This window comes from Panthera onca, chromosome D3 (assembly GCF_046562875.1).
Source record: "Panthera onca isolate mPanOnc1 chromosome D3, mPanOnc1 haplotype 2, whole genome shotgun sequence".
Lineage (NCBI taxonomy): Eukaryota > Metazoa > Chordata > Mammalia > Carnivora > Felidae > Panthera > Panthera onca.
The window spans coordinates 55,761,904-55,787,864 of record NC_138350.1 but is presented as its reverse complement, the minus strand read 5'-3'; the positions used below and the strand labels follow the sequence as shown (position 1 = coordinate 55,787,864).

General features: G+C 43.7%; 2 protein-coding genes across 6 annotated transcripts in view; one reads left to right on the top strand and one right to left on the bottom strand.

The window, feature by feature from the left end:
* ZNF397 (zinc finger protein 397) overlaps positions 1–25,031 on the bottom strand; it is a 46,225-nt gene extending 21,194 nt beyond the window's left edge. The window contains exons 1-4 of one of the 3 annotated variants that reach the window (XM_060613618.3): positions 24,962–25,031; positions 23,206–23,699; positions 22,813–22,936; positions 18,599–19,638 (exon numbers count right to left, since the gene is read on the bottom strand). In XM_060613618.3, coding sequence (XP_060469601.2) covers positions 18,599–19,638; positions 22,813–22,936; positions 23,206–23,619 — 1,578 coding nt within the window. In that variant the 5' untranslated portion in view covers positions 23,620–23,699; positions 24,962–25,031. Of the gene's footprint in view, positions 1–1,582; positions 1,715–1,952; positions 2,055–15,970; positions 19,639–22,812; positions 22,937–23,205; positions 23,700–24,280; positions 24,360–24,961 lie in introns of those variants that run through there. The other 2 variants (XM_060613617.3, XM_078435321.2) reach the window with 2 other exon arrangements.
* ZSCAN30 (zinc finger and SCAN domain containing 30) lies at positions 163–14,372 on the top strand. Of its 3 annotated transcripts, XM_078435323.2 has the most exons (5): positions 163–2,622; positions 2,763–2,899; positions 7,710–8,208; positions 8,508–8,646; positions 11,619–14,372. In XM_078435323.2, exons 3-5 carry the CDS (start codon positions 7,801–7,803, stop codon positions 12,548–12,550), a joined length of 1,479 nt encoding a protein of 492 aa, XP_078291449.1. In that variant the 5' UTR covers positions 163–2,622; positions 2,763–2,899; positions 7,710–7,800; the 3' UTR covers positions 12,551–14,372. The 3 variants fall into 3 exon arrangements, with proteins under 3 accessions (XP_078291449.1, XP_078291450.1, XP_078291448.1); XM_078435324.2 differs by lacking the exon at positions 2,763–2,899 and having other exon boundaries at positions 163–1,331; XM_078435322.2 differs by lacking the exon at positions 2,763–2,899 and having other exon boundaries at positions 164–2,622.
* Positions 25,032–25,961: the final 930 nt, after the last annotated feature.

The following is a 25,961-nucleotide window of genomic DNA, read 5'->3' as shown; positions in this document are numbered from 1 at the left end:
GTTAAAGCCCCACATCCGGCTCTGTGCTGACAGGCTCAGAGCCTGGAGCCTGTTTTAGATTCTGTGTCTCCCTCTCTCTCTGACCCTCCTCTGCTCCTGCTCTGTCTCTGTCTCTCAAAAATAAATAAAATGTTAAAAAAACAAAAAAATCACATTGCTTTAAAAAAAAAAACAAAAAAAAAAAAAACCCAGCATCACCTGAATTCTCACCTCCTCCAGCTCTCTGCCCCATCTGCTAGTAACCTGTTCTCTCTCCTGAAACTCTCGCTTGACTTTTATGATGTTTGAACCATCTGGACTCTCCTCTTCTGAGAAGCTCCTCTTCTCTATATGTTCTTGCTCTTCCCACCCCCACACACTGGTATTTTATCATTCCGTTTATTTTCCCGTAAGATCTCCCTTGGCGATGTCATCCCCTTCTCTATCTTCAATCATATTTTCAGATACTAGCAAATCCTGCTAAGTTCATGTTTCCAAATGCCTGTTTTCTTTTTCTTACCTGTTTTGCCCTTTAATCCACTCTACTATGTAAGATACCTCCCCAAAGTATAATTCAGGCCTTGTCACGTGTAAACGGCCTGCGCTGATTACTAAATGAATTCCAAATTCCCGAGTGGCATTTGAAACTCTCGAAACGTGACACCACTGTATCCTTAAGCCTAGGTTCCAGCCAACTAAGATGCTGGGCTAATTCCCCAGCATGCCCTGAACTTCCCATTGCGGTGCTCTGCCTCTGGCCACTCCTCTAAGTCAACATTTTAGTCGTTAGACAAGACTCAGCTTGAGTAACGCCTTCTATGAGAAAATTATTCTCACTCTTCTGCTCCGTGATGGCCCTGCACGCCCTTGCCCACGACGGCAGGGTCGATTCTCCGCTTTGCACCCTAGCCCAGCCTGGGCTGAGCCCTTCCCCTCCGTCCCCACGCACTCCACCCCGAACTGTCCAGAACTGGCACTGAAGGCAGGCGTTTGTGGTGTACGAATGTGGTCACGTCTTCCTTTTCCTCAAATGTACAGATATAAGGTTCTATTTTTATATCCTTGGAGATAAAGCTCTCTCTCTCTTCCTGTATTTCTTTTTTCTTCTCTCCGTCGCCTGTCAACCATTTTGAAGCGGGGCTGTGGGGGACCAGGTCCCCCGCAGAGACGCACTCCTCCCGGCCTCGCATCCCTCTTCCCAAGCCTCCGCGCGGCGCGCCCGCCACCGAGCTGCAAATATGCAGTCCTCCCGGCTTCCTAGAGGGGTGCGCCCGTTCCCACTTCCGGCGCGCGCCGCCCGAGGCCGTTCTGCTCCCTCCTTGGGGTCTGTCCCGCAGCCCGCCGAGCGAAGGGTGAGTGAGGCGGTCCGGCAGCGCGGCCCCGGGTGCTTCCCAAACCGCCCCCGTCCGGCCTCTGCCCTCCCCGCCGCTTTGCCTCAGCCTGGCCGTGACACAGGCAGAGCCTGCGGCCGTACCAGATGGCCTTCCCACCTCGACGCTTCCGTCCGTCCGCGCATCCGTCAGTCGGGCCATTTCTTCACGCATTTGTTCGTTTGCCTGCCCATCCACCCGCCCTAGTGCCCTTTGACTTCACAAGCACTTACCGTGCTCCGCCGTGTGCCAGGCCACGGGTTGAGGAGTCGGAGATAAACTGATGGAATCTTTCCTCCCACTTCTCATGCGGCCAGAGCTCGCTCTTGAGTCAGGTCTCAGCTGACCGTCTTGACTTCCCCAGTCTAGGTTAGATAGATTCTTTGTCAGTCACCTTCAGAGCCCTTTCTACTTTCCCCTTTGTAATTCTTATCACGTAATTATGCGTCCTTTCTGTTTAACGTCTGCCTCCCTACTAAAATTTTAAGTTCTGTAATGGCAAGGACACGGTCTTATTTATAATTCTTTGCTCAGTGCCTAGCGCAGTGCCTGCACAAAGTAAGCATTCTGTATTGTTGAAGAAATGTGTGGGAAAACACAGACCTCCTGGAAGGGGCCGTTGGTTTGGTGGAGAAGGCAGATGTGAAAAGGCAGTTCAACAGAGTACATATCTAAGAGTATGGACTCTGGAGTCAGACCGTTTTGTTTCAGAACAGTCCAGATTTCATCACTTCCAAACCATGTGACCTGAGACAAATTAAGTAACATCAGTTTCTGTTCAGTTAAACAGTAGAATCTAGACCATAAAGGGCTGTGAAGATGAAATGAACAGGTAGACAGTGCTTGATTCTACAATAAAAACTCAGTGTTTTCTGTTACCATATAGTAAGCAAACAACGCAGATACATTATAGTAACAGTCATGCTGTAACAAGCAGTTTTGTCCAAAAGTGCCCTGGAGGTCCTTGAGTTGCTTGGACTAAGAGCTAGCTTGGACCAGGATCTCTCCTCCCAGAGGGAAGGGCCATATCTAAGCTTCCAGCCCTCTCCATAGGGGTTCCCTAGACAACTCTGTCAACACTGGCACTTAATAAACATAGGTCAACCAAACAGTGGACCTATGGCCCCCAATGACAAGGCTGCTTTCTTAACATTGACACTGAGAAGTTAGAAGGAGCTCTTCCCTGAAACAGCAGCACCTCTCTCCAGAATTCCCTTTTGTGGGATGATGGAAGAATCACAGGACCTGTGCTCATTTTACTGACCCCTAGCTGGTAAGTTTCCCCAATAAAACCTATTCTATATCCCACGCCTTGTGATGTGGAATTTGCCTTTCCCTTGTGCCATTTCTACCATGCATTGAGAACCTGCTATGGGCCAAGTGTTTTAAAATTTAAGTTTTATTATTATTTAGGCATGGTGAGGCCAACAGATCTGGAGATGATTGCCATTGCAAAGATAGTTTGTTACTCATGGTTTCCAAGAGGAGGGGTCATGCCATGCCCCACATGGTCACACATGGTGAAATCACAGGATCAGTCAGGAGGCCAGGTGAGGGGAAAGTGGGCAGGAGCCTGTATCGTGGTTTCTGTGGGAAGGAATGGGTGAGGCAGGGTAAACAGGTTTGGGATTGGCTAGTTTGAATAGTTTCAGTGTGCTCTGAAGCATAGGGCTTGTGCCTGATTTTCTGGCATCTGACCCTGGGTGATTAGGGCAGGGGAATGGTGGCCCTGGATGAGAAATCCCAGTACAGGAGGTGGTGGTGTGTGGGCTCTGGGTTGGTTTGCATATGAAAAGCACCCTGTAGGTGAGTTTATTATCTCTAGGAATCTGCTAGCTCTGGGAAGGACAGTCCTTCCAGTGAAAGCAAGGCCCAGATGTCAAAACGCCAGAATAAAAAGATACACTTAATACATCAGGCACTACTCTAGATGTCTGTTACTTCCAATTCTTATAGTAACACTGCAATGAAAGTATTATTAACTCCATTTTTAGGAGAGAAAATGGAATCTTAGAAAGGTTTGGTTGGTGACTGCTGTCACACAACTAGTAAGAGGCTGTGCTGTGATTCCAAACTGTTGTGTCACTTGACTCCAAAGCTGGTGTTTTTCCTGTGAGCTGTCATCTCCCTGCACTATGAGAAGTGCCATGGAAACATTTTTCCGTCCTTGTTGGGCATTTGACAATGTTGACCACTGCCTCTTTGAAACTTTTTTTTTACAATAGTAGTATTCATTTATATATATATATATATATATATTTATATATATATATAAATATATATATGAATATATATATGAGTATATATATATTTATATATATATAAATATATATATGAATATATATATGAGTATATATATATATATGAATATATATATGAGTATATATATGCATATATATGAGTATATATAAATATACATGTATATACATATATATTCATATATATAGATATATATGAGGATATATGAATATATATGGATATATATATGAATATATATGTATATATATGAATATATATATGTATATATATGAATATATATATGGATATATATATACATATACATATTCTGTACTGTGCATTGGATTGAGTGATAGTGATAAAATGGTGAGCAAAAATGTTGATGTAACTTACAGTTTTAATCGTGGAGAAGATAGGTATTAACCCAATAGTCCCTTTAAAGCATATAAACTGACAAAATGAGAGAAGTGCTCTGAGGGAAAGGATCAAAATTCTCTTTAACTGTATCTCTTATGCCTCCTTGACTAACCCAACCCTGCCTGCACATCAGAATTACTTGCAGAATGTTTTACAAATATAAAGCCCCACGTAGGAGGTTCTGACCCAGGCTGGGGGTCCATCTCGGGCATCTGTAAATGAGATGAGTATAACCAAAGAGATTGGCTGAAGGTTTTGTTTTTGCTTCTGTTTTTGCTTTTTAAAAAAACTGGTCAGAGGAACAGGATCAGATTTGCAAAGGTTGTCTGGTTACAGTATAAGCATACTGTGTGTTACTGTATAGTGTGAGAGGATGGTTGTTGGCATGAAGATCGTGGTGGCAGAGATGGGGAGGGGCAGATTCTGGAGATAGGCAATAAAATCAAGAGGGCTTAATTTGCATTAAATATGGGAAGGAGGTGTTAGGGATGCTTTCAGGTTTCTAGAAGTGCAGCCAGGTGGATGTTCCTACTTCCTGAGAGGGGGCCACTGGGAGAGGAGCAGATTTGGAGTGGGAGGAATCATCAATTGGTCATGAATGTGCTGTCTCAGGTCCTTTTGAGAAATTCAAGAGGCATTATGGGAGTGAGAAACAGTGAATAAATAGGGCTGGTGCTCAGCTGAGAGATCCAGAGTAGAGATGCCTGGGAGACAGTGAAAACAGTGGTAGACTTAAGGGCTAACCTATGGAACTCTGTGTAGAGGAGCATAATATTTATAACAAATTTAATAGTATCACAAACATATTGAAATTAAGGGGCAAGATCCATGACTTAGACCAGTGGTCATTAAGTAAAGGATGCAACCCTTGGTAAATGCTATGTACACAGTGATGCACAGATCTGATGATGCATAGCTAGGGGATTTTTTAAATGTCATTCGTCACATGATAAGAACTAAACAAATGTGTTTAGTATTTTTCAAATACTAAAAAAATTAAGAGGAAAAATATTCCTGAGTTTCTCTGTTTAGGTGTAAATGGAAAAAAACACAGTTTAGGAACGCTGCTTTGTAGGTATCTCAGACTGAATTTTGTCATAAATAGCTCAAGAAATGATGATACCACCATCATTTCAGTCACCAGCACCAGCCAAAAATCCAAGTTCTTGACTCCTTTCTCTTCCAAACCCTTATCCAGTGTGTGTGTCTAATTCCTGTCAAATCTGTCTTTACCTTTGGCTCCCATAGCTCGGGCCCTCCTTGCCCAAGTGGTGGCAACAGACCCCTTTGTGTCTCTTCTCTGTACTCCTCCTTGAGTGGGCAGACAGACGCTCCAGCCATCCCCGTGGCTGGGGGATCAAATTCAAACTCTGCAATGCAACCTGTCAGACCATAGGTATCTCCTTTCTCACTATTTCTTAACTATGCCCCAGGCTTTCTGGCTGTGTTTTTGTTTTTGTTTTTGTTTTTTTACCGTGGCTTCACATCAGAAGTATTTGGGGGCACTTATTGAAACCTTACCCACAGAGATTCTGACTCAGGAAGTCTGTTGTGGGGTCCATGCTCCATGGCTGATTCTGAGCCAGAGGAGACAACCACTAGTCTGGCCTTCCTAAAACACCTGCAGTTTCCTCAGTGGGCCATATCTTCTACCAACTGTTGTCTTTGCCTGAATGACCTTACTTTACATTTTCACCTAGCTTACTCTTATCAGACTGCTGACGTGTCTCTCCCAGGCAGGCAGGTCTTCCTGGTCTTAGTTGTCTTTCTCTGTGCTACCTTGCCTGCTTCCCTCTATCCTTGGATTTTCCACACTGTATTTCCTGGTTTCCCTGTTGCTCTCCCACACTATGGAGTCTTTGAGGACACACCTTTTACTCCTGAGAATCCTGTTCACTACACTGCCTAGCACACAGCTCAAGTATTTGTCTAAATAATGGATGAAGGAATTCATTCCTCTTTTCTTTGTACTGTCTTAGAACCTGTGACTTAAAGTCAAGAATTTTTCCTTGTTTGTACGTTCACTCTGGCCATTCTCCATGGCCCTTTCCTAACATTTTTTAAATCACTTAAATAGTACCAACCATGATTGTCCTGGGTTAACCCCTATCTGTAATAAAAAAACAAGTACTTTAGAGTTGGGCAATCCTAAGTTCATATCTTGACTTTGCTATGTACCAGGTTGGGGCCTTGGGTATATTACTTAACTTTTATTTCTTTATTTTATTTGAGAGAGAGGGAGAGAGAGAGAGCAGGGGAGAGGGGCACAGGGAGAGAGAGAGAGAGAGAGAGAGAGAGAGAGAGAGAGAGAATCTTAAGCAGGCCCTGTGCTCAGTGTGGAGCCTGATGCAGGGCTTGATTCCAAGACCCTGGGATCATGACCCAAGCCGAAATCAAGAGTTGAATACTCAACCAACTGAGCCACCCAGTCGCTCCTAAATTGCTTAACTTTTAAAAATCTCAGTTTCCTCATCAGTAAAATGGGGATGATAATACTTATCACATAGTATTATTGTTAAACCCCAATAAAATAGTATCTGTAAAGTGCCCCGCCCATGAAAGGTGGATTTTTAAAAATGTTTATTTATTTATTTTTTGAGAGAGAGAGAGAGCGCAAGCTGGGGGAAAGGGGGTGGGCAGAGGGAGAGGGAGAGAGAAATCCCAAGCAGGCTCTGTGCTTTCAGCTCAGAGCTTGATGCAGGGCTGGAACTCACGAACTGTGAGATCATGACCTGAGCCAAAGTCAAGAGTCGGAAGCTTAACCGACTGAGCCACCCAGGTGCCCCTATTTTTTTTTTAATTTTTTAATGTTTATTTATTTTTAAGAGAGAGAGAGACCGACAGAGCACAAGCAGGAGAGGGGCAGAGAGAAGAGGGAGACACAGAATCCGAAGCAGGCTCCAGGTTCTGAGCTGTCAGCACAGCTGTCAACACAGCTCAGCCCTACAAACTGTGAGATCATGACCTGAGCCGAAGTCAGACACTTAATTGCTTAATTGAATGAGCCACCCAGGTGCCCCAATAGGTGTTTATTAAGTGCAAATTCCCTTCTTTGGGGGAGACCCCACGGCTAATAGAGCTCAATACTCTTGTTGGAGAATCTGGTTCTCTTGCTTACGGGCTACCTGTCTTTTTGGTCAGCTTATGCTTCTCAGTAGCCTCATTTAGAAATGAGCACATTATGATTGTCCTTAATAGAATTATTAGGGAAATGAAATAAATTTATGTTAAATACCCAGCTAATGTTTGGCATCTAGTAAGTACTCAATAAAATGGTGATTATTATTCTAAGAAGTAATAATATACCACAGTGTTTTTCCTGCTTTCCATGATCTAAGAGGACTATTATCCCCAGTGTTAACCCTAGCATTATTTCCAAAGGCTGAGTTGATTTTGGTGATTCTTAAATTTTCTATTTCATGTCTTGAAAAAATCCTGAATCACCATTAATGTATTGTTTATTTATTTGTATTATTTATTTTATTTTTATGTTTTAAGTAGGCTCCATGTCCAACGTGGTATTCAAACTCATGACCCTGAGATCAAGAGTTGCACGCTCTACTAACTGAGCCAGCCAGGCATCCCTGTATTGTTTATATGGAAACTCCCTTTTAGTCACTTTTCATTACTACACTGTCTGGCAACTGGTCTTCAAAATCCTGTATTTGTATTCTAAACACATTTTTTCCACATTGTCCATCTCAGGAGCTACCTAAAGAATCAGAATTCTTAGACACAGACTTTCATTCCCTCCCTGCCTCAACTGAGCAGCATTTTCAGACTGTCTCGGCCAAGAATGTCAGGAAAAACTGCAGCCTTGGCCTACCATGCTTCGAAAGAACAAGAAGGACTTATAGTTGTGAAGGTTGAAGAAGAGAATTATGTTTGTGGGCAGGACTTTGGCCTTCAGGGAGACACCTGTGGCCTGGAGACCTTCCGCCAGCAGTTCAGGCACTTTGGTTACTCTGACTCCTCTGGGCCCCGGGAGGCTCTGAACCGGCTCCAGGAGCTTTGCCATCAGTGGCTGAGGCCCGAGGTGAACTCCAAGGAGCAGATCCTGGAGCTGCTGGTGCTGGAGCAGTTCCTGGCCATCCTGCCTGAGGAGCTGCAGGCCTGGCTGCGAGAGCACCGGCCCGAGAACGGAGAGCAAGCCGTGACTATGCTGGAGGAGCTGGAGAAAGAACTTGACGAACCAAGGCAACAGGTAAGAAGTAGGTGTTTTTGTTTGTTAGTTTTACCTTTTATAAGTTAATAGTTATGTAAGTTATGAGTGGCCTTGACGTGGCTGTCAGAAAGTTACAAACTTTTTGTCTTTGGGTTATTATTTGTCTACTGGGGCCAAGGCACCAGGGCTTTTAGTCCTGTTGTTTTCTTTCTAGTCATCTGGATGAGTTTCTGACTCCAGCTGCCTTGTCCCTTTGTTCTAGGGTGTTTTTTTGGTTGTTGTTTTGTTTTTTCTTCTGTATCCTCAGAATCATAGTGCTGGTACTTGATTACTCCTAGGACACGGCTCATGGCCAAGGAATGATCTGGAAGGAAATGACGTCCATAGGAGCACTGAAGTCTCTGAGTATACAGCTCCAGCCCTTGGAGAACCAGTGCAAGAGTGAGACTCAAGAGTCCCAGGCTTCCCACGAGGGAGGTGAGGAGTCACAGTCCATTGGGGCTGAGGATGATGGTGGGGCTATCATCTGTGGCATAGTGCATTTTCTTAATGACATTCATTTGTGGCTTCGTTAAGTTTAGTGGAAAGGTCCCCTCCATGCCTTGAAATATTCTTCCATTGGCTCTGCCTAGAATCTGAAATTCCAATATAATTTCTAACTTTGGGTGAAGAATTAAGGTCTCTAATAAAATTCTCTAACACCCATAACATTCAAAGACCAATATACTCTTTTTTTTTTTTAATGGTCCACTGGCAAGGCAGTCTCTAAGGTGGAGATGAATAGTGTATCAGTAATAGAAACTACATAGTAGCTTGAACAGGGAAAGTTGAATGTTAGGAATTATTGACTATAGGGGTGCCTGAGTGGCTCATTGGTTAAGCATCCGACTCTTGACTTCAGCTCAGGTCATGATCTCACAGTCCGAGAGTTCGAGCCCCACATTGGGCTCTGTGCTGACAGTGTCGAGCCTGCTTGGGATTCTCTATCTCTCTCTGCCCCTCCTTTGCACGCACTCTCTCTCTCTCTCTCTCAAAATAAATAAATAAACTTTAAAAAGTTAAAAAAAAGAATTATTGACTATAATGGGGTTAATTACTAAGTGGTAAAAAAAAAAAGTCTAAATAATACGGGAATAACACATATAGGGAATCTTTAGGGCTGAGGCACAGCATCCAAGGAAGGAACAAATCTGTGAGAGAGTACCACATCTTCCTCCTGCCCTGTCAGAGCTGAGATCCAGATCTTGTTGGAGAGGACACAGCTGTGGTCCACTGGATGGCTGGATGGACATGTTCAATGAAGTGCTGTGCTGCCAGAACTTTCTGGGAAGCTGCACTTTAGGGTACCAAGGGAAGCCATCCATGAGGTGCAGGGAGAGGGTGTGTGTGCTGTGGTAGCCACCCTCTGGGGTGCCGAGAACCCTTGTGGAGAGGTGCCGTGACACCAGACTTGCTGGGAAGCCACCCAGAGGGATGGTGCCTCTGGGACTAATTGGTGGTGAGCAGGTGCTGCAGGAACAAACAGAGCACAGCAGCACTAGGAAGAAAAGCCCCTTCCTTCTCCAGTGTCCCTCCATCTCAAACTCTACTGTTGAAGCTTTATGACCTTACAGCCTTGGTTATAATCTTTCCGTAGGTTCTTCACAAGCCTAACAGTATGTCTTGCCAGAAGAAGAGCCTGAGATGTGGAGATTTGGGTACATGTGATTTAAAGGAGGGTTTGCTCTTCAGGAGAAATCTGTAATGGAGTGAGAGAAGCAGGGTTATGATGTGGTCTTGGGTAAAACCTAGCTTTGGCTTAATCTCTGGGGGTTTGGGGTACCCTCCCCTCCTCCAGCATGACTGCAGTGCTGAGCTGTCCCTTCTTAAGGTGGTGGGTGTGGGGCAGCGAGGGTGGAAATAACATCCTGGGCCAGGTGGTTCTCATCAGCCAGGGCGACTTTCCAGAGAAGAGGGCAACTGGGTGGTTAGGAGCCAACACTCAACAGCAGCTGGGCAAGGAGGCACCCTATAAGTAAAGCGGGTCTGGGTGGGCAGTGGAGCATCATCTACACAACATGAAAGCTAAAAGCATGTTTGTCAATGTGCAATTAAAGACCACATCCCTAGTTAAAAGGCTTTTAGACCACATAGGCCACACTGAACAGGTAGGGAAATAGCAGAAGGGACTTAGGGGAAAACGGCAAGCCTTGATGTTGAGCGTCTTTGAATCTGGCTCTTAAATTATGAATTCTGTGGCCTCACATAGGTTATGTTGCCTCTCTGAGCCTTAGTTTCCTGGTCTGTAAACTGTATTTAAGGTTAGAAGACTTTTGGTTTATAGCTATTTATTAGTGAATTATCATTTAATTTGTTGATTGGCCATTTGTATTTTTTTTCTCTGTGTCCTTTGTCTACTTTTCTTTTTAGGCGTTTATTTTTGAGAGAGAGACAGAGAGCAAGGGAGGGGCAGAGAGAGAGAGGGAGACAGAGAATTTGAAGCAGGCTCAGGCTCGAGCCTGAGGTCGGGCTCGAACTCACGATCCTTGAAATCTTGACCTGAGCCGAAGTTGGATGCTTAACCGACTGAGCCACCCAGGCACCCCAGAGGTTAGAGGACTTTTGGGAGGATGAAAGTAACTGAGCAGTTTTTTAGATTTTCACCCTCAAAATAATTCAAGTTGGCTCAGCCATTATCTAGTAGTCTCCTTCTGAGCTACTAGAAATCTCGAAATGAGAGGGGCTTGTTGTGTGAGAGCTGAAAGTTTGGCTCCAGGAAATCACAGCTGTCTCTTGTTTCCATCTACCTTTGACCATTTACACATAAAAAAGTGAACATATAAGACTTCTACCTGATCCTAGAGTATTCCTTTTCTCATGCTCTGTATGTCTTATTCTATTTGCTTGTAATCGTTTGATCTACTTAGAACCTACCAGAACCTGCAATTAACGTAACGCATTCTAGTTCCTGCTCATCTACCTCTGCTCAGTTCTAACCCTGAAAGCATTTCCTAATCGTATATCCTGCTCTCCTGTTTTTCTAGGAGCACCATTTATTTAAGAGTCTTAGACCTCTCTCTTCTTCCTGAGCACTCCCTATCACCTCTTTTCCTTTCCCTCATTACCAAAAAAATGCATCTTCTCTTCTAACCCAGGATTGTCTCCTAGCTTCCTGGTTTCTTACTGCTACTCCTATGTATCACTGTCTCCTCTAACTGATGTGTTTCCCTGCTCACCGTCCCTCTCCAGTGCTGACTCTTTTTTGTCCCCCTTGCTTTCTGAGGGTGCCACCTCTCACTACCCCAGGCCACTTCTCAAAATTCTGGATTGGGAAGCTAGTTCTTAAGAGTTTTCCTCCTAATAGGTAAATACCTATTTTGTTTGGTTATTTTCTATTCTGGTTATAATAGATTCCTTTCTTTTGACATGGGGATCAAATGACACTAGTATTTTTCTATTCACATATTTAGATGGCAAGCTGGTGGGTGATGAAGTATTAACAACAAAGCAAGAAATTTTTGAATGTGTAGCATCAGCAGCCATGATATCCCCAGGAAGACTCCCTGGGGAAACTCCTTCAGGACAGATAGTTGAAGAAGCTTTGGGAGGCCTGCACATCTTTGAGAAGCCAAAAGGAACAGTTGCAAGGAACAAAATGAGTCAGCTCCCTTCTCAGGAAAGACATCTTAGTCTGGCGGTCTTCAACAAGAAAATCTCCACAGAAGAGAGTGTCCTTGGACGTAACGAAAGTGAAAGGACTCTCAGTGTGAACTCAAATGTTGTAACACGACAGAGAGTTCACGCTGGGGGAAAGGTCTACGAGTGCTTGGACTGTGGGAAAGCCTTTTGCCAGAGCTCAAAGCTGATTAGACATCAGAGAATTCATACTGGGGAGAGGCCTTATGCGTGTAAAGAGTGTGGCAAAGCTTTTAGTTTGAGTTCAGACCTTGTTAGACATCAGAGAATTCATAGTGGTGAAAAACCCTATGAATGCTGTGAATGTGGAAAAGCTTTCAGGGGCAGCTCAGAGCTCATTAGGCATCGGAGAATTCACACTGGAGAGAAGCCTTATGAATGTGGTGAATGTGGGAAAGCCTTCAGCCGGAGCTCAGCCCTCATTCAGCATAAGAAAATTCACACTGGAGACAAAGGTTATGAATGTACTGAATGTGGTAAGGCTTTTGGTAGAAGCTCTATCCTTATTGAACATCAAAGAATTCATACTGGAGAAAAACCTTATGAATGTAATGAATGTGGAAAATCCTTCAATCAGAGCTCAGCCCTCACGCAGCACCAGAGAATCCATACTGGGGAGAAGCCTTATGAATGTAATGAATGTAGGAAAACATTTAGGCATAGGTCAGGCCTTATGCAGCACCAGAGAACTCACACCAGAGTTTAAGTCTTGGGTAAGAGTTGTATACTTGTGTCATACTAGGGATTCGCTTTGGGGTGAGACTGCACAAAAGTTAGACGTTTCCTAAGAGCAGAGTTTCTGTCCTTCCTGTCTGAGTCAGTACTTACTATACGAGCAGATCCACAAAAATATGGTTGTTGACGTGTTGGATGAGCACTTACACAGTAAGGCCAGGATTGGGGCAGAGATCCTGAAAGAGCTTCTTACATGATGGACTGAAAGGTGGTGCTTTCAATGGCAAGGATCTCTGCCCAGCAAGAACATCGTGCATTTGGCAGTTGGAGGCATGTGCTGAGAGTCATTCGGTTCTCTGAGGTGTTGAATTGTGAGGTTGTGAAATGTTGAATTCTGTCCTGGATCAGTTTATAGCTCATTCTGCCCCCTTGCCAGTTCTCTCCTCAGCCCTGAGCTTCCAGAGGTCAGTTGAGGTTGGTTTATTTATTGAGCACCTGCTATGTGCCAGCCATCGGGGGCAGACATGGCCATTGCTCTCCCAGAGTTAAGGGCTAATGGGATACATATATATTTATTAAATAGGTAATTACAGTAAAGTGTGATAAGTTCTTCGGTAGGATAAATCTTGGATTCTGTCAAAATACAAGGGGGGCACCTAACCTGGTTTAGGAGTCACTTAAGCTTCCTGGAGGTGATGAAATCTCTGTTGAGGAATAAAGGGTGTGTACAAATTAGGCAGATCAAGGCAAGAGGGAAGAGAACATTATAGGCAAAGGTTATAGCACATACAAAGGTATGGAGAGAGGATCTATAGAGGTCTCTTCATCAGGATTCCTTTCAAGCAGGAATTTCTTCTCGTACACCCTGGTTCAGAGGACATGTGTTGATTCCTCTCTTTATAATCACAGATTTGGGTAGCCTATCCCAGACCCAGAGTGACCTAAGAGACCTTGAGGTACTCAGAACAGTCAGTGTGATTAGGTAGACTTTGGCGCATCGTATGGAAAAAGGCATGTATGTACACCATGGAAAGAAGACATATTGGAGGCTAGAGGGACAGTGTTGGTGTTCCGTGCCCCTAGGGCTCAGGAAATGGGAAGCTCACAGAAGCATAGGAGTGAGAGGTCTGCCTTCCCAAGGTCTACTATTCCTCATTTCCTGTCCCCTCCCTTATCACCAGCTAGAAGATACTAAGTTACTTGAAGGCAATGAATCCTTATTGAATTACCCCCTTAGATTCCTCAAAACTCTACTTCTCTGTTGATTTTTATTTTGGCGGTTTTAATTAACCCACCATTAATTGCTGAAGGCAATTCATAGGTAAGAGAAAGTTTGATTTCTCTTTTAAGATGTCCTGATTTCCCTTCCAGATACTGTTACTTCTGGAGACTTGGTGATCAAATCTGTTATGGGTAATAGGGGAGGTGAAATTGGGGGAGGGGTACAGTCTTTATGTCCACAGGTTGGAAGATTGTCATTGAATGAGGTCAATCAGAAGTCTAGAGAGACCCTTAAAATGGATGAAGTTGCCCTTTCCTATAGGTGACAATCAGATGATTTCATGTTAATTTTATTTAGTAGTTTTTTTTCCCTGGGTTGTGAATTAATTATAAATGTTGGTAATACAGAAAATGAGAAAGTAGAAATCACCTTCAATCCCACCACCTACAGAAACGTTAACATTTTGGAGTACTTTCTAGTTGTCTTCCCCCAACTCTAGTATTGGTAAAAATCTTGCTTGGTAAATCATTTTTAGTAATTGATTTGAACGTTTATACTTTTGAGTATATACTTAAACTGTTTAGTGTTAGAATGTAATGCAAGATGTATTGTAATAAAATCTGAATTTTAAGCCCTGCTTTGAAATGATTTGTTCTGGAATAGGGAGCATGGTGGAGGTATGCTGGGAGAGGGGGTTGTGGCAAGAAGTCAAGGAATTGGCTTCTTAACTCTTCTTTCCTGGGCCAAAAGGTGTCTGGAAACTGATAGCTATTCCCTGGGCTGCACTTCACCAAGTGAAGCCACAAAAGTTAGGGGACAGCTGGTTGAAAAACTTTGGGAACCAGAGCAAGTAGCCTCTTTAAACACACATACACATTGCGTCCACCAGAATCACTTAAGGAGCGGGAGTCTGGGAGACTGCCCAGGGCTTCCCCTCCTCTTTCAGCAGGTCCTTAGAAGAAACCTGTGCAGAAAAACCCCATGACCCTTTAGATTTGTGATCATTCGCACCAGCCAACAAGACAGCTGCTGAGGATAGGGTTACTGAGTAGCAATGTCTGACCCATCAGAAAGCAAGGGGTGGGTGGGTATCAGTGAGGTCTGCCCATTGAGCTCACCCTTCCTTTTAGCAGAAATGCTCTCCAGGTCAGTTTCTTCTGCATGGGAAATATTCTAATCGGCAATCTCCCTTACTTTGAGGATTCATTTAATGGGGCAAGAGAAACAAAGATTCATGGGGGAGCTGGGAGAGACCAAGGTCAGATTTGCTTAAATTTCCAATCCTCAGGTGGACAGTTAATTGCAGTCTATGGAAATGAGGGAGAAGGTGAAAGGTAGGAAACTAAGCATCTTGCCTAAATTGCACATCTTTTAAAATCCGTGTATCTGTGCAAGACCCATTTAAGGTAAACATTACTCCCCTGGATAGCCTCTATACCAAAATATATAAGAGAGCCCTGAGCACAATTTATTTACTCTTTTTCTGGGAAGGCTGGAGAAGAAAATCTATATTGGTGCCTCCTCTTTCATAAACACAGAATGTTGAAGCTTTAACCATAGATCATCTACTCCAGTTCCTTTAAAAAGAAAATAAAAAAAAAATATATATATATATTTTAATGTTTATTTTTTGAAGGAGGGAGACAGATTGTGAGCAAGGGTGGGGGGACAGAGAAGCACAGAATGTGAAGTAGGCTCCAGGCTCTGAGCTGTCAGCACAGAGCCTGATACAGGGCTTGAACTCACAAACCGTGAGATCATGACCTGAGCCAAAGTCAGACACTTAACCAACTGAGCCACCCAGGCACCCCTACCCCAGCTCCTTTAAACCGAGGGTCAAGTTGTGAGGTGACTTGCCCATGGCTGCAGAATTCAAGAAGCACTAACGTGAACAAGAGGCTCCACTTCAAGGTTACTGCTTTTCTCAACTACAGATAACCTTCATACAAATAACTTGTATTTGAACAGAGATTTATAATTTACAGATGGCTTTTTTTTGGTACACTAGTGTGAGATGGGTGTGTCTGCCACTGTCACTTAATGAGGACATCATGTGGGAGTTAACAAGTTAACCTCCCAGGACTTGGGAGGGACACAGATGCTACAGAAAGCATGTACTTTTCTTGGCATTTCTTGACTACCCTGGGCTTTCATTCCTTTTAACCTTTTTTTTTCTCTAAGTTTAAAAGTATTTATTGTAGAAGAGTTTGGAAGACAGAGAAAATCACAAAAAATTAAATCATCTGTAATTTTATCACCAGCTAGCCGGTAGAGCAGTCTGAGATTATTTCCAGTATTTTTAATGCATAAATATATTTTTACATGGAGTCATAGTGTACATATTTTTACCGAAGATACGCTGCCATTTCTTTTGACATCGATCAACATTTTAACAGCTTTTAGGACTTTGTATACATTCATGATGTTTTCTGAAGCATACATTTACAGGTAGAATTTTAAAGTCACAAGGCAATGCTTAAGGCTTCTGGTATTGATTGCCAGAGACAGTATCTAGTCACATCTCACCAGCAGCACTGAACTCCCAGGTTCCCTGAATTCTCATTTGATGAGGGGGAAAAAAGTGCCATCTCAACTCTTGCTTTAATACACATCTTGCAAGGCTGACCATTTGTCATCCGTTGGCATTTGTTCTTTTGTGATTTGCTTACTTAAGTACAATCTTTTCTACTGGGACTTTTTCATGGGGAGATACTAGAGGTAAGTGGCTCCAGAGAAAGGTTCTGGATTCCTATTGCCTGGGTTCAAAGTCTGACCTCACCACTTTTTAGCGATAGGATACTGACTAACCCATGATCTTAAGCCTTCACTTCCTCATCTGCAAGGTATGAGCTGTTGGAGAAAGATACATACATACAAAGCCCTCAGCAAAGTACCTATTATGTTTCTTACTGATAAATGTTAAGAACTCTTTATAAACAATCTCTCCCTTTTGTAATATGTTTTATCAATTCCTACTTAATAATTATCCTACCCTTTTCAGTTTGAGTCTTCAGCTTGAGAGGAAACCTAAGAGTTGAATATGAATAGCTCTTACCATGTTACTTTGTTATCCTATCCCTTTGTCTTCACATTCTCCAAGCATGGGCATTTAGTCCACCTGCCATTCTTCCTGGTTATTACCTGCTCATCTACATATGCCCCAACAGGAGTGCTGTCTGCTTATCCTTGTGAAAATTATTTTCTTATGCACAGGATTCCAGATTCCCACAGATTTCTGTTTTTGGTAACGTGTGTTAGACCTCTTACCTGTTAGGTATTCTGACCACGACTTTCTGTTGCTCACTAACTTAGACACCTTTCTGCGTTGCACTGAGAAGCACCAGTCAAGGGATACGTTTCCTGATGGGTTGTCAGAGGTGGTCTCTGGATGGACCATGACTGTTTACTTCCCTTTACCATTGTCCTTAACAAAATTCACAAGACTGAAATACTGCTGATATAAGACAAAACTGAACATGTGTGAGGTGCCTGTGAGGGGTCAGTCACTCGGCGACTGACAACATTTTTTAGCACCTGAGCCAAGGGAGTACGCTAGAAATGTGGGGGTGTAGCCCCAGAAACAAACGTGGTAGCCATAGCAGCTTCTGACCCAGAGCCTTGGGAGTTAGCAGGACGCAGACAGCAGCTCTGACAGTCTTAAGAACCAGGAGACCTCTGTTTAGGAAAGGGAAGATTCAGGACTCCCAACAGATGCTTAACCTCTTAACCACTAGGCTAGGCTCTTTCTGACCCCACCCACCCCCAAGGTCTAGCTTAACCTACAGGCCAGGAAACTATAGTTATTAACCCTTTCCCCCAGCTCACACAAGCCCAAGACAGCTCCCTTTACCCCTGTGGTCCAAGAACTCCAGGTTTTGTCCAGTAACAGAAGCTTCTCCACTGGTTCCTGTTTTACTACCAGCACTGCTCACCAGGTTCTGGCTACATCCATGCTTAGCAGACATGACTCCACCCCAAAAGGAACTCAACAGGAATGCTCCACACAAAACAGCCTTTTCATTTCTCAGATATGCCAGACATTCATCCTGACCTTCGTCTATTGTTCCCTCTACTGGGCATATTGTTCCCTGGCCTGCCTGCCTACTTTCCTGGCTAACTTCTACTCATCCTTCATCGTTTTTCTCAGAAACTCTCCCTGATCCAAGGTTGAGTCAGGTACTCCTAATGTCCCACAGCAGTGATTATACCGTATCACTGCCTGTCTTCCTTGTCCGTTAAACTGTACAGACTATCTTCTTTCCCACTGTATTCCTAGTGCCTGGCACAAAGCAGGCCCTCAAAAAATAGCTGTTGGATACATTAGTTTGGATTCTTTCACTACCTCATTTCTGGGCTGTCACAAGCTCAGTAAGTCACTGATGAACTATTTCCCCATCTGTCTTGCTGCCCTGTCATTGTTCTTAATTGGTCAGTAAGTTTTTTGTATTCCTGAGACAAAACGTCCTTCATATTGTCCACACCATATCCCAAACCTGGTATGTGGACAATCAGGTGCAGTGACACAGCCTGGGTTGCTGTACCCTCTTTGTGACATTCTCATGGAAAATGAGGTTTCAATGTTATATTCCCATTTTTCTTATCTCCTGAGTATTCCTAATAGTAAGAGAAAAGCTGGAAGCAGTGATTCTTCCATCTGCTGTTCTGATTAGTCACAGGAAAAGCTTTCAAAGGACAATTTGCAGTAGCATTGAGAAGTGCTGCTTTAAGTCAGAATGACTCAAGATCTGGTAGTTTACCAGTCTGGAGTCTTGTTCCAAAGTAAACCCTTTCAACTAACAAAGATATAAATCTGACCAAAATATTTACAACATTCCTTGTATTCACAAGTTACTTTACAGTGTGGACTCTCTGATGGCGCATGAGGACTGATCTGTGCCTGAAAGCCTTCCCACATTCATTACATATATAAGCTTCATCCCCAGAATGGATTCTCTGATGCTGAACAAGGGCTGAGCTCCTTTTGAAAGTTTTGCCACATTCATTACACTGATAAGGTTCCTCTCCACTATGAATTCTCTGATGTCTGATGAGGTTTGAGCTCAGACTGAAAGCTTTTCCACACTCATTACATTCATAGGGTTTCTCCCCACTATGTATTCTCTGATGGGTTATCAGTTCTGAACTCTGCCTGAAAGCTTTTCCACATTCATTACATTCATAAGGTCTCTCTCCTGTATGAATTCGCTGGTGTCTAATAAGCTTTGAGCTTTGGCTAAAGGTTTTCCCACACTCATTACACTCATAGGGTTTCTCGCCAGTGTGAATTCTTTGATGTATAATGAGATATGAACTTTGACTGAATGCTTTGCCACATTCGTTACATTTACAAGCTTTCTCACCAGTATGAATTTTGCGATGTCTAATGAGGGCTGAGCTCTGATTGAAGGCTTTCCCACATTCACTACATTCATATGCCTTCTCACCGCTGTGAATTCTCTGGTGAATAATAAGATATGACCTCAAACTAAAAGCCTTTCCACACTGGTTACATTTATAGGGCTTTTCTCCAGTATGGATTCTCTGATGTTGTGTTAGAGAGGAATGCTGCTTGAAGCTGTGCCCACATACATCACATCTATAAGGTCTCTCTTCTGTAGGAACTTTCTGATAAGTTATAGAGTTTGTACTTAGAATCAAGCTGCTTTGAGGCTCATGATGGTCTCTCTTTCCCAGAGATTTGTGTGTGAAGATTACTTGACTAAAGCTGTCCCCTTGGGAAGGGGATCTTCTTAACTTCTCCCCTGTAGCATTTCCTTGTTGCCACTCTAAATTGCTTTCAGGTTCACTAATTCCTCCAGATGAAGGTTCTTGGGGAAGTCCTTGTGACTTTTCTCCTGAAATGTCCTTCTTTGTTGCTGTTTCACTGTTCTCACAATCTGAAATGATAATAGCAAAAAACAGACTGTTTTATTTCTCCATTCTCAATACCTACTTTCCATGTGAGAGGAAATACAGGCTTCTCCTTACAAAAGAGGTCACTGTCCACATGTATCTTTCTTTAACGGGCCATACTAGGGTCCCTCCCTCCTCCTTTCGAGTAACTAACGCCTATATCTACACTTTGAAGTTTATTCTTTCCTACTTCCTCTGAAACTTCAATTGATCAATTACCTACTATTCCTTTCCTATTATTTTCAACCTCTCTATCTGCTGACTCCCATTCATCACCATTTAAACAAGCCCAAATTTCTCATCTTTTTCTTTAAATTTTTTTTTAACGTTTTTTATTTATTTTTGAGACAGAGAGACAGAGCATGAACGGGGGAGGGGCAGAGAGAGAGGGAGACACAGAATCAGAAGCAGGCTCCAGGCTCTGAGCCATCAGCCCAGAGCCCGACGCGGGGCTCGAACTCACAGACTGCGAGATCGTGACCTGAGCTGAAGTCAGACGCTTAACCGACTGAGCCACCCAGGCACCCCTCTCATCTTTTTCAAATCAAGCTCCTTGCCTACACATCTCCTTCATGCAACCTCACTTCCATTCGGTGTAAAGCTGATGGGCTTTTTATTTAAAGAGACAGAGACAGCGAGAGAGGGAGCACTTGCACACACATGCGCATGAGCAGGGGAGAGGCAGTGGGAGAGGGAGAGAGAGAATCCCAGGCAGCCTCCACGTTCAGAGCAGAGCCCCACGCAGGGCTCAATCTCATGAACTGCAAGATCATGACCTGAGCTGAAATCAAGAGTTGGATGCCCAGCCAACTGAGCCACCCAGGTGCCCACAGAGTAAAGCTTCTTGAAAGAGTTAGCCTTACTCATCTCTGTTCTGCAATCTGGTTTCTGCCTCACCTGTGCACCCCCTCCCCACCATGCTACTCTCATCAAGGTCACCAACATCATAGATGCGTAATCCAGTAAATACTTTCTGGATCTTATTTAGTTGGCTTCCCTGTAGCACTGACACTGGGACCACACCTTCCTCTAGAGACGTTTCTCTTCCGGTTATGTTAGCCTGATTTCTGGGGGCTGTTCCTTAGATTCAAGGTCATCAAACACAAGGTCCTTCAGATGCTGTTCTGGGTTCTCATGTGTCCTCGCTCTACAAACTGTCTACCACCCAGGTTTCAATCACTACTTATGTTATAAGCTAATGTCTCCCCAGGGCCCCAGTTCTATCCCAGTTCTCCCTATTAAACTCTAGACTATCATATCCAGTGTTAACTGGGATATTACTTGTGAATATCTCACAAGCCCCCAAATGGCTAAACACATCATCAGGTATATTTTTTTCCCTTATATTTTCCCATTTACATGAATAGCACCATCATTAACCAAGCTGTTCAAGACTAAAACCTGAGTATCATCCTCAACTCCTTTCCCACATTCTCCACTTTTAACCATGACCAGCTACTGCAATGCAACTTAAAATGCTGGTCAAGAGACAGCTTTGATTGTCCCCATTTCTCACTGTAATACATCTTAATTTATTCACTGTGGCCATTTAGATTACAACAGTTTCTAACAGGACTCCACTCTCGCCTTCCTCTAATCCATTCTCCACTTTGCAGCTAGATTCTAAAGCACAAATCCAATCAACTACTCCCTTGTCCAAAACCTTTCAACTGTGCTCCACTGCACTTCTTCAAACTACTTAAGATGTCCCACAAGTTTTCACAACCTGGGTCTCCTTTTTCTCTCTGGTTATGTCTCACCATTTCTCCCCTATGAATTCTCTCAAGTTAAACTGAATCACCTGCAATTCCCAGAATGGGTTGTATTTTCCCACCTTCAGGACTTTGTGGCCTTTGCTTGTGTGATATTATAATATAGGAAATATATATTTGGTCTTCATCCTCAGCTCCTGGCACAGAGCTTTAAAAACCCTTGCAACTTCTTTCCTAAGTGGTAGAGGTGAGAAGAGTGTCTTTTGTTACCCATAATAAGCCCCTATCAACCAGTACCTCAGTTTATGCTAGTGAGGTAACTCCTGGAGGGTAGGGGCTGGCTACCAAAGGAACCAACTATATGATTAGAAGGTTGGAACTTTCAGCTCTGCCTCCTGACCTCCAGGGAGAGGGGCTGGACATTCAGTTAACCAATGGCCAATGATCTAATCAACCATGCCTATGTAATGAAACTTCTATGAAAACCTTAAACAAAGCGGTTCAGAGAGCTTCCAGGATGATGAACGCATCCAAGTGCCATGACAGTGGTGAACCTCTAACTCCCCAGGGACAGAAGCTCCTGTGCTCAGGACCCTTCTGGATCTTGCCTAAAGTACCTCTTCATACACCTGTTCACCTGTGTCCTTTATAATAAACTGGTAATGGTAAGCAAGGTGTTTCCCTGAGTTCTGTGAGCTATTACGGCAAATTATGAAACCTGAGGAGGTGGTCATGTGATGTCTGAATTGCAGCCAAATCGGAAAGAAGGGTGGGTAACCTGGGGATTCATTACAAGCCGAGGTGGCGGCGGGGAGGAAGGGAGGCAGCCTTGTGGGACTGAAACTTTAACCTGTAGGGTCGGCCCTAATTCTGGTGTGTCAGAATTAGTGTTGCTTAATGTGAAGGAAAACCCCCACACGTCCAGTGTCAGAAGTGTGTGAGTAGAAAAAGTTTTTCCCTTTAGGATGGGAAAAACTCCCACCCTATTTACCTAGTTTTCTCCTTACTCATTGTTCAAATCTTAGCTCAGATGTCTCCTCCTCTGAGAAGTACTCCTTGAACCTCTAAGGTTGGGTTAGGTGTGTTCGTATGTGCTCCCACAGTACCTAAAGCCCACTTTTATTCTAGAATTTACTATACTATATTGCAATTGCCTTTTCACTTGTCCACCCCATCTAGATGTAAAAGTTCCTTGAGGCAGAGACCCAGTGCCTACCACAGTAGCAGACATGTATTAGCACCCTATTAAGTTATATAACCAAGGAGTAAATGAATAAATGCCAGGGAAACTGACACAAGAAGGACTGACTGCACTTCCTGAGGGTTAGTAAATACAAAGCTGCTGAAGTGAATACCTCTGGTCCAGAGTAATAAAGGGGAGGCTCACATGTGGCATGTTTGTAAAATCCAATTACTTCTGTATCCTCAAAAAGAGACGCCTCTTACCACTTTTGGGGGAAAGGCAAGGTTCCCAGGGTTTCAGCTGTGTCTTTAAAGGTTGATGTGGGATGTCTGTTAACTCTTGGGATGTTCCAAGACATGTCAGATCCTTCCATGGCACTGCTGGTCCCTGAAATCAGTTAAAACATGGTTAATTTTGTGAGAAACTCCCTAGGGAAAATGCTTAGTAAAAATCTGAAAGAGGTCAATGACATCCCCAGGGATGAGCAACAGGGGAAAAAAAAGACCTATTTAAGGACAGGGATAGGTATGGGCACAGTAGTCACTTCAAGGTATGGTTCAGTAGAGACAAATGTTCATCCCACTGCCATGAGGATGCTACATGCATCAGTCTGTAAATTTCTCTTCTCACAACATACCACATCTCCCTGTTCCCACCTGCTGCCCTGGATCATCAAATTCCCTCTCCAAATCTTCCAATAGGGTCACAGCTTCCTCGCCGCTGGTTGGGCTATGTTGCTGAACCCAGATCTGCAGCTCCTCAGGCAGGATGCTCAGGAACTGCTCCAGCACCAGCAGTTCCAGGATCTGCTCCTTCGTGTGCAACTCTGGCATGAGCCACTGATAGCAAAGCTCCTGGAGTCTGCCCAGAGCTTCCCGGGGTCCAGGTGTCTCCTGGTAGCAAAACTTCCTGAATTGCTGGCGAAACAATTCTTGGCAGGATCGGGTACTCGCACTCTGCTTAAACTTCTGACCCCAGGAAAAGCTTTCTTCTACTTTCACTAGTATTAGTTCTTGTTCCTGAGGATTCTGAGGTACCAGGGTTGAAACTGCTCTGGATTCCACAGCCATTTTGGCTTGAACAGCTTAGCCAAAAGCTCACCACAACTGAGTACTGTACTTCACAGTTTCTTTGAGTAATTTCTTCTTGCCTGAAAGATACAAAAGCACTGTTAACTTAGCAGTGAAAAAAAAAAAAAACAACTCTAAGATTTATAATAAATATCAGTCATGAAAGGGAAGAAGTTTGAGACTATAACTAAATAAACAATCAAGTAACAAACTAAAAGTCACTCATCCCATTTGTCTTCCATAGTGGAATTTCTACCACTAATGCCCTAAGAAATTATTTTAGAAGCAAAAGAATGCAATATTAACATGAATCACATACTGAGAAATTTCCTTTTCAATTTTCTTTCAATCCTGATGGATAGTATAGGAAAAAAAAAATCTGTCTTTGTAAAACTTGCAGAATTCCCTTTTTAATGAAGTATAAGCCTCAGACTTCCAAGGGTAACTGTATCTAGCTAGGATTTAATAATAGTGGTTTTTAAAATTTTATTTTTAGTTACCCTCTAGCTATGGCAAATAATATTTTCATTTGCGGTAGTAACAACATTTAAAAAAATCATATTGAACAGAAGTTGATTTAAATAAAAACACTTTTTGGTAACTGACATTTGATCAAATTTGGTTTTCAATGCATTTCTTCAACAAACACAGAGGCACTTACCATGGGCTCTGTCGTGAGCCAGGCTTAAGAATACAAAGGTTTTCGCTTGTGAGTAAATTAATCTACAGAGGAATTAACCAAGAAATGTTTGTTAAAACGTTTACTGTGTGTTCAAAAAGATATCAATTGTCACGGAGTCACAAAATCAGCAAAAACGTCAATCTCCGTTCTAAAACTTAGAATATACGGGAGAAAACATTTAGAGAAAAATACGGGAACAGATAATTATGTATTAAATTTTGTGATAGAGGTCACACATGACCTGATTCTAGGGATGAGTGAATATCCATAGGAGGGTATGCCCTTGAAACAGCAGGACAAATCAATTACAATTTGATCCTAACAGTACCAGTAACTTTAGAGATTATAAGTATTTAGGTTAACATTTAGGTTTATTAAGCCAGCCCAGCCGCATTAGCCTGTATATGTTTGTATCCCGGTTAAACTTCAGCATTGGCGAAGTCACGGGGTGGGGGAGTAACTGCCCTCTCTGCTGGAAAGCAAGGGCCTAAGGTGGCCTCCTCTGGTCCCCAGGACGCTCAGAAACGCCGCCCGGACAAGGGGTCGCGACCCGGGGACGCACAGGCCGGGGAGCAGGGCTCGTTCACCTTGCGCCCGCCGCCCGGGCGGCGGGCCCACCCCATCCCCGCCCTCCCTCCGCTCGGGGCCCGAGTCCCTCACCACGAAGCCCAGCAGCGGCCAGGGAGCAAGCCGCCGACTCCAAGCGGCCAGCCACAAAGACCGGAAGTGCGCGCCCGAGACCTTCCGCTCGCGCAACCTCGGGAGCCTCCGTGCACCCCGCCCCGTGCTCACAGGCAGCCAATCAGCGCCGTGGATCCTTCGTTCCCATCGCCTTCCCTCCGGCCGGGAGCCCCGCGTAGCGTCGAGGCCCGGGTGTGAATGAGTCGGCGGGCGGGCGTCTTTCTGAGAGGTTGCCTTACGAGGGAGGGCGCTGCTTCCAGCCTTGGCTGCCTCCTACCCTGACCTCTCACCGCCACCACTCCCTATCATCTCCCCTGCAGTTTTCCAGAAAAGTGTTAGGATTTTTCTGTAATTCCAGTGCGTTTCCAGTATCTCCGACAAAAATAAACACGTGGATGAACAAGCCAGACAAAAAGTAACCATTTCTATTGCTCTTCCGTATGCATATCATTTTTGCCTTACAGCAGCTCTGTGCCGTGGCTTTATTATGCCCACTGTACAGCTATAGACAGTGCCCAAAGTCAAGCGGCGCGTGAACACAGACGCCCGAGTCCCCGTTGTTCAAGAAGACTGGCGTCCCAGACTCTGCGACTGTAACGGAGGGTTTTCCCATTTTTTCACTGGAACCCACCAGGCATTAAGACTTAGTGTTTACATTTTTCTTGGCCATTTAGTAGATGAAAAATGATGCTTCATGTTGTTTTAACTTCAGTTTCATTTAGATTAGTGAATTTGGGATTAAGGTATTTCCCTCGTGTTTATTGACCATTTATGGTTCTTCAAGGAAATGGCTTTTCCCATTTTTTAAATTGAGGTGTTACTATTTTTCTTTAAACTTGCAAGAATTTGTTTTACTTGCTAATGATATCAGCTCTCAGTTTTTACAAATATTTTCCTTGTATTTATTTTTTGAATTTTGGCACAAGGTGATGCATAGTTCGAAATATCTTTTGCGAGCTAACACAATTAGGACGCACAT

Coding starts and splice junctions, on each gene's coding strand:
- ZSCAN30 (XM_078435324.2), top strand. CDS start 7,801: ATGTCAGGAAAAACTGCAGCCTTGGCCTACCATGCTTCGAAAGAACAA. Junction 8,209..8,507: donor TTGACGAACCAAGGCAACAG/GTAAGAAGTAGG, acceptor GATTACTCCTAG/GACACGGCTCATGGCCAAGG. Junction 8,647..11,618: donor CCAGGCTTCCCACGAGGGAG/GTGAGGAGTCAC, acceptor TCACATATTTAG/ATGGCAAGCTGGTGGGTGAT.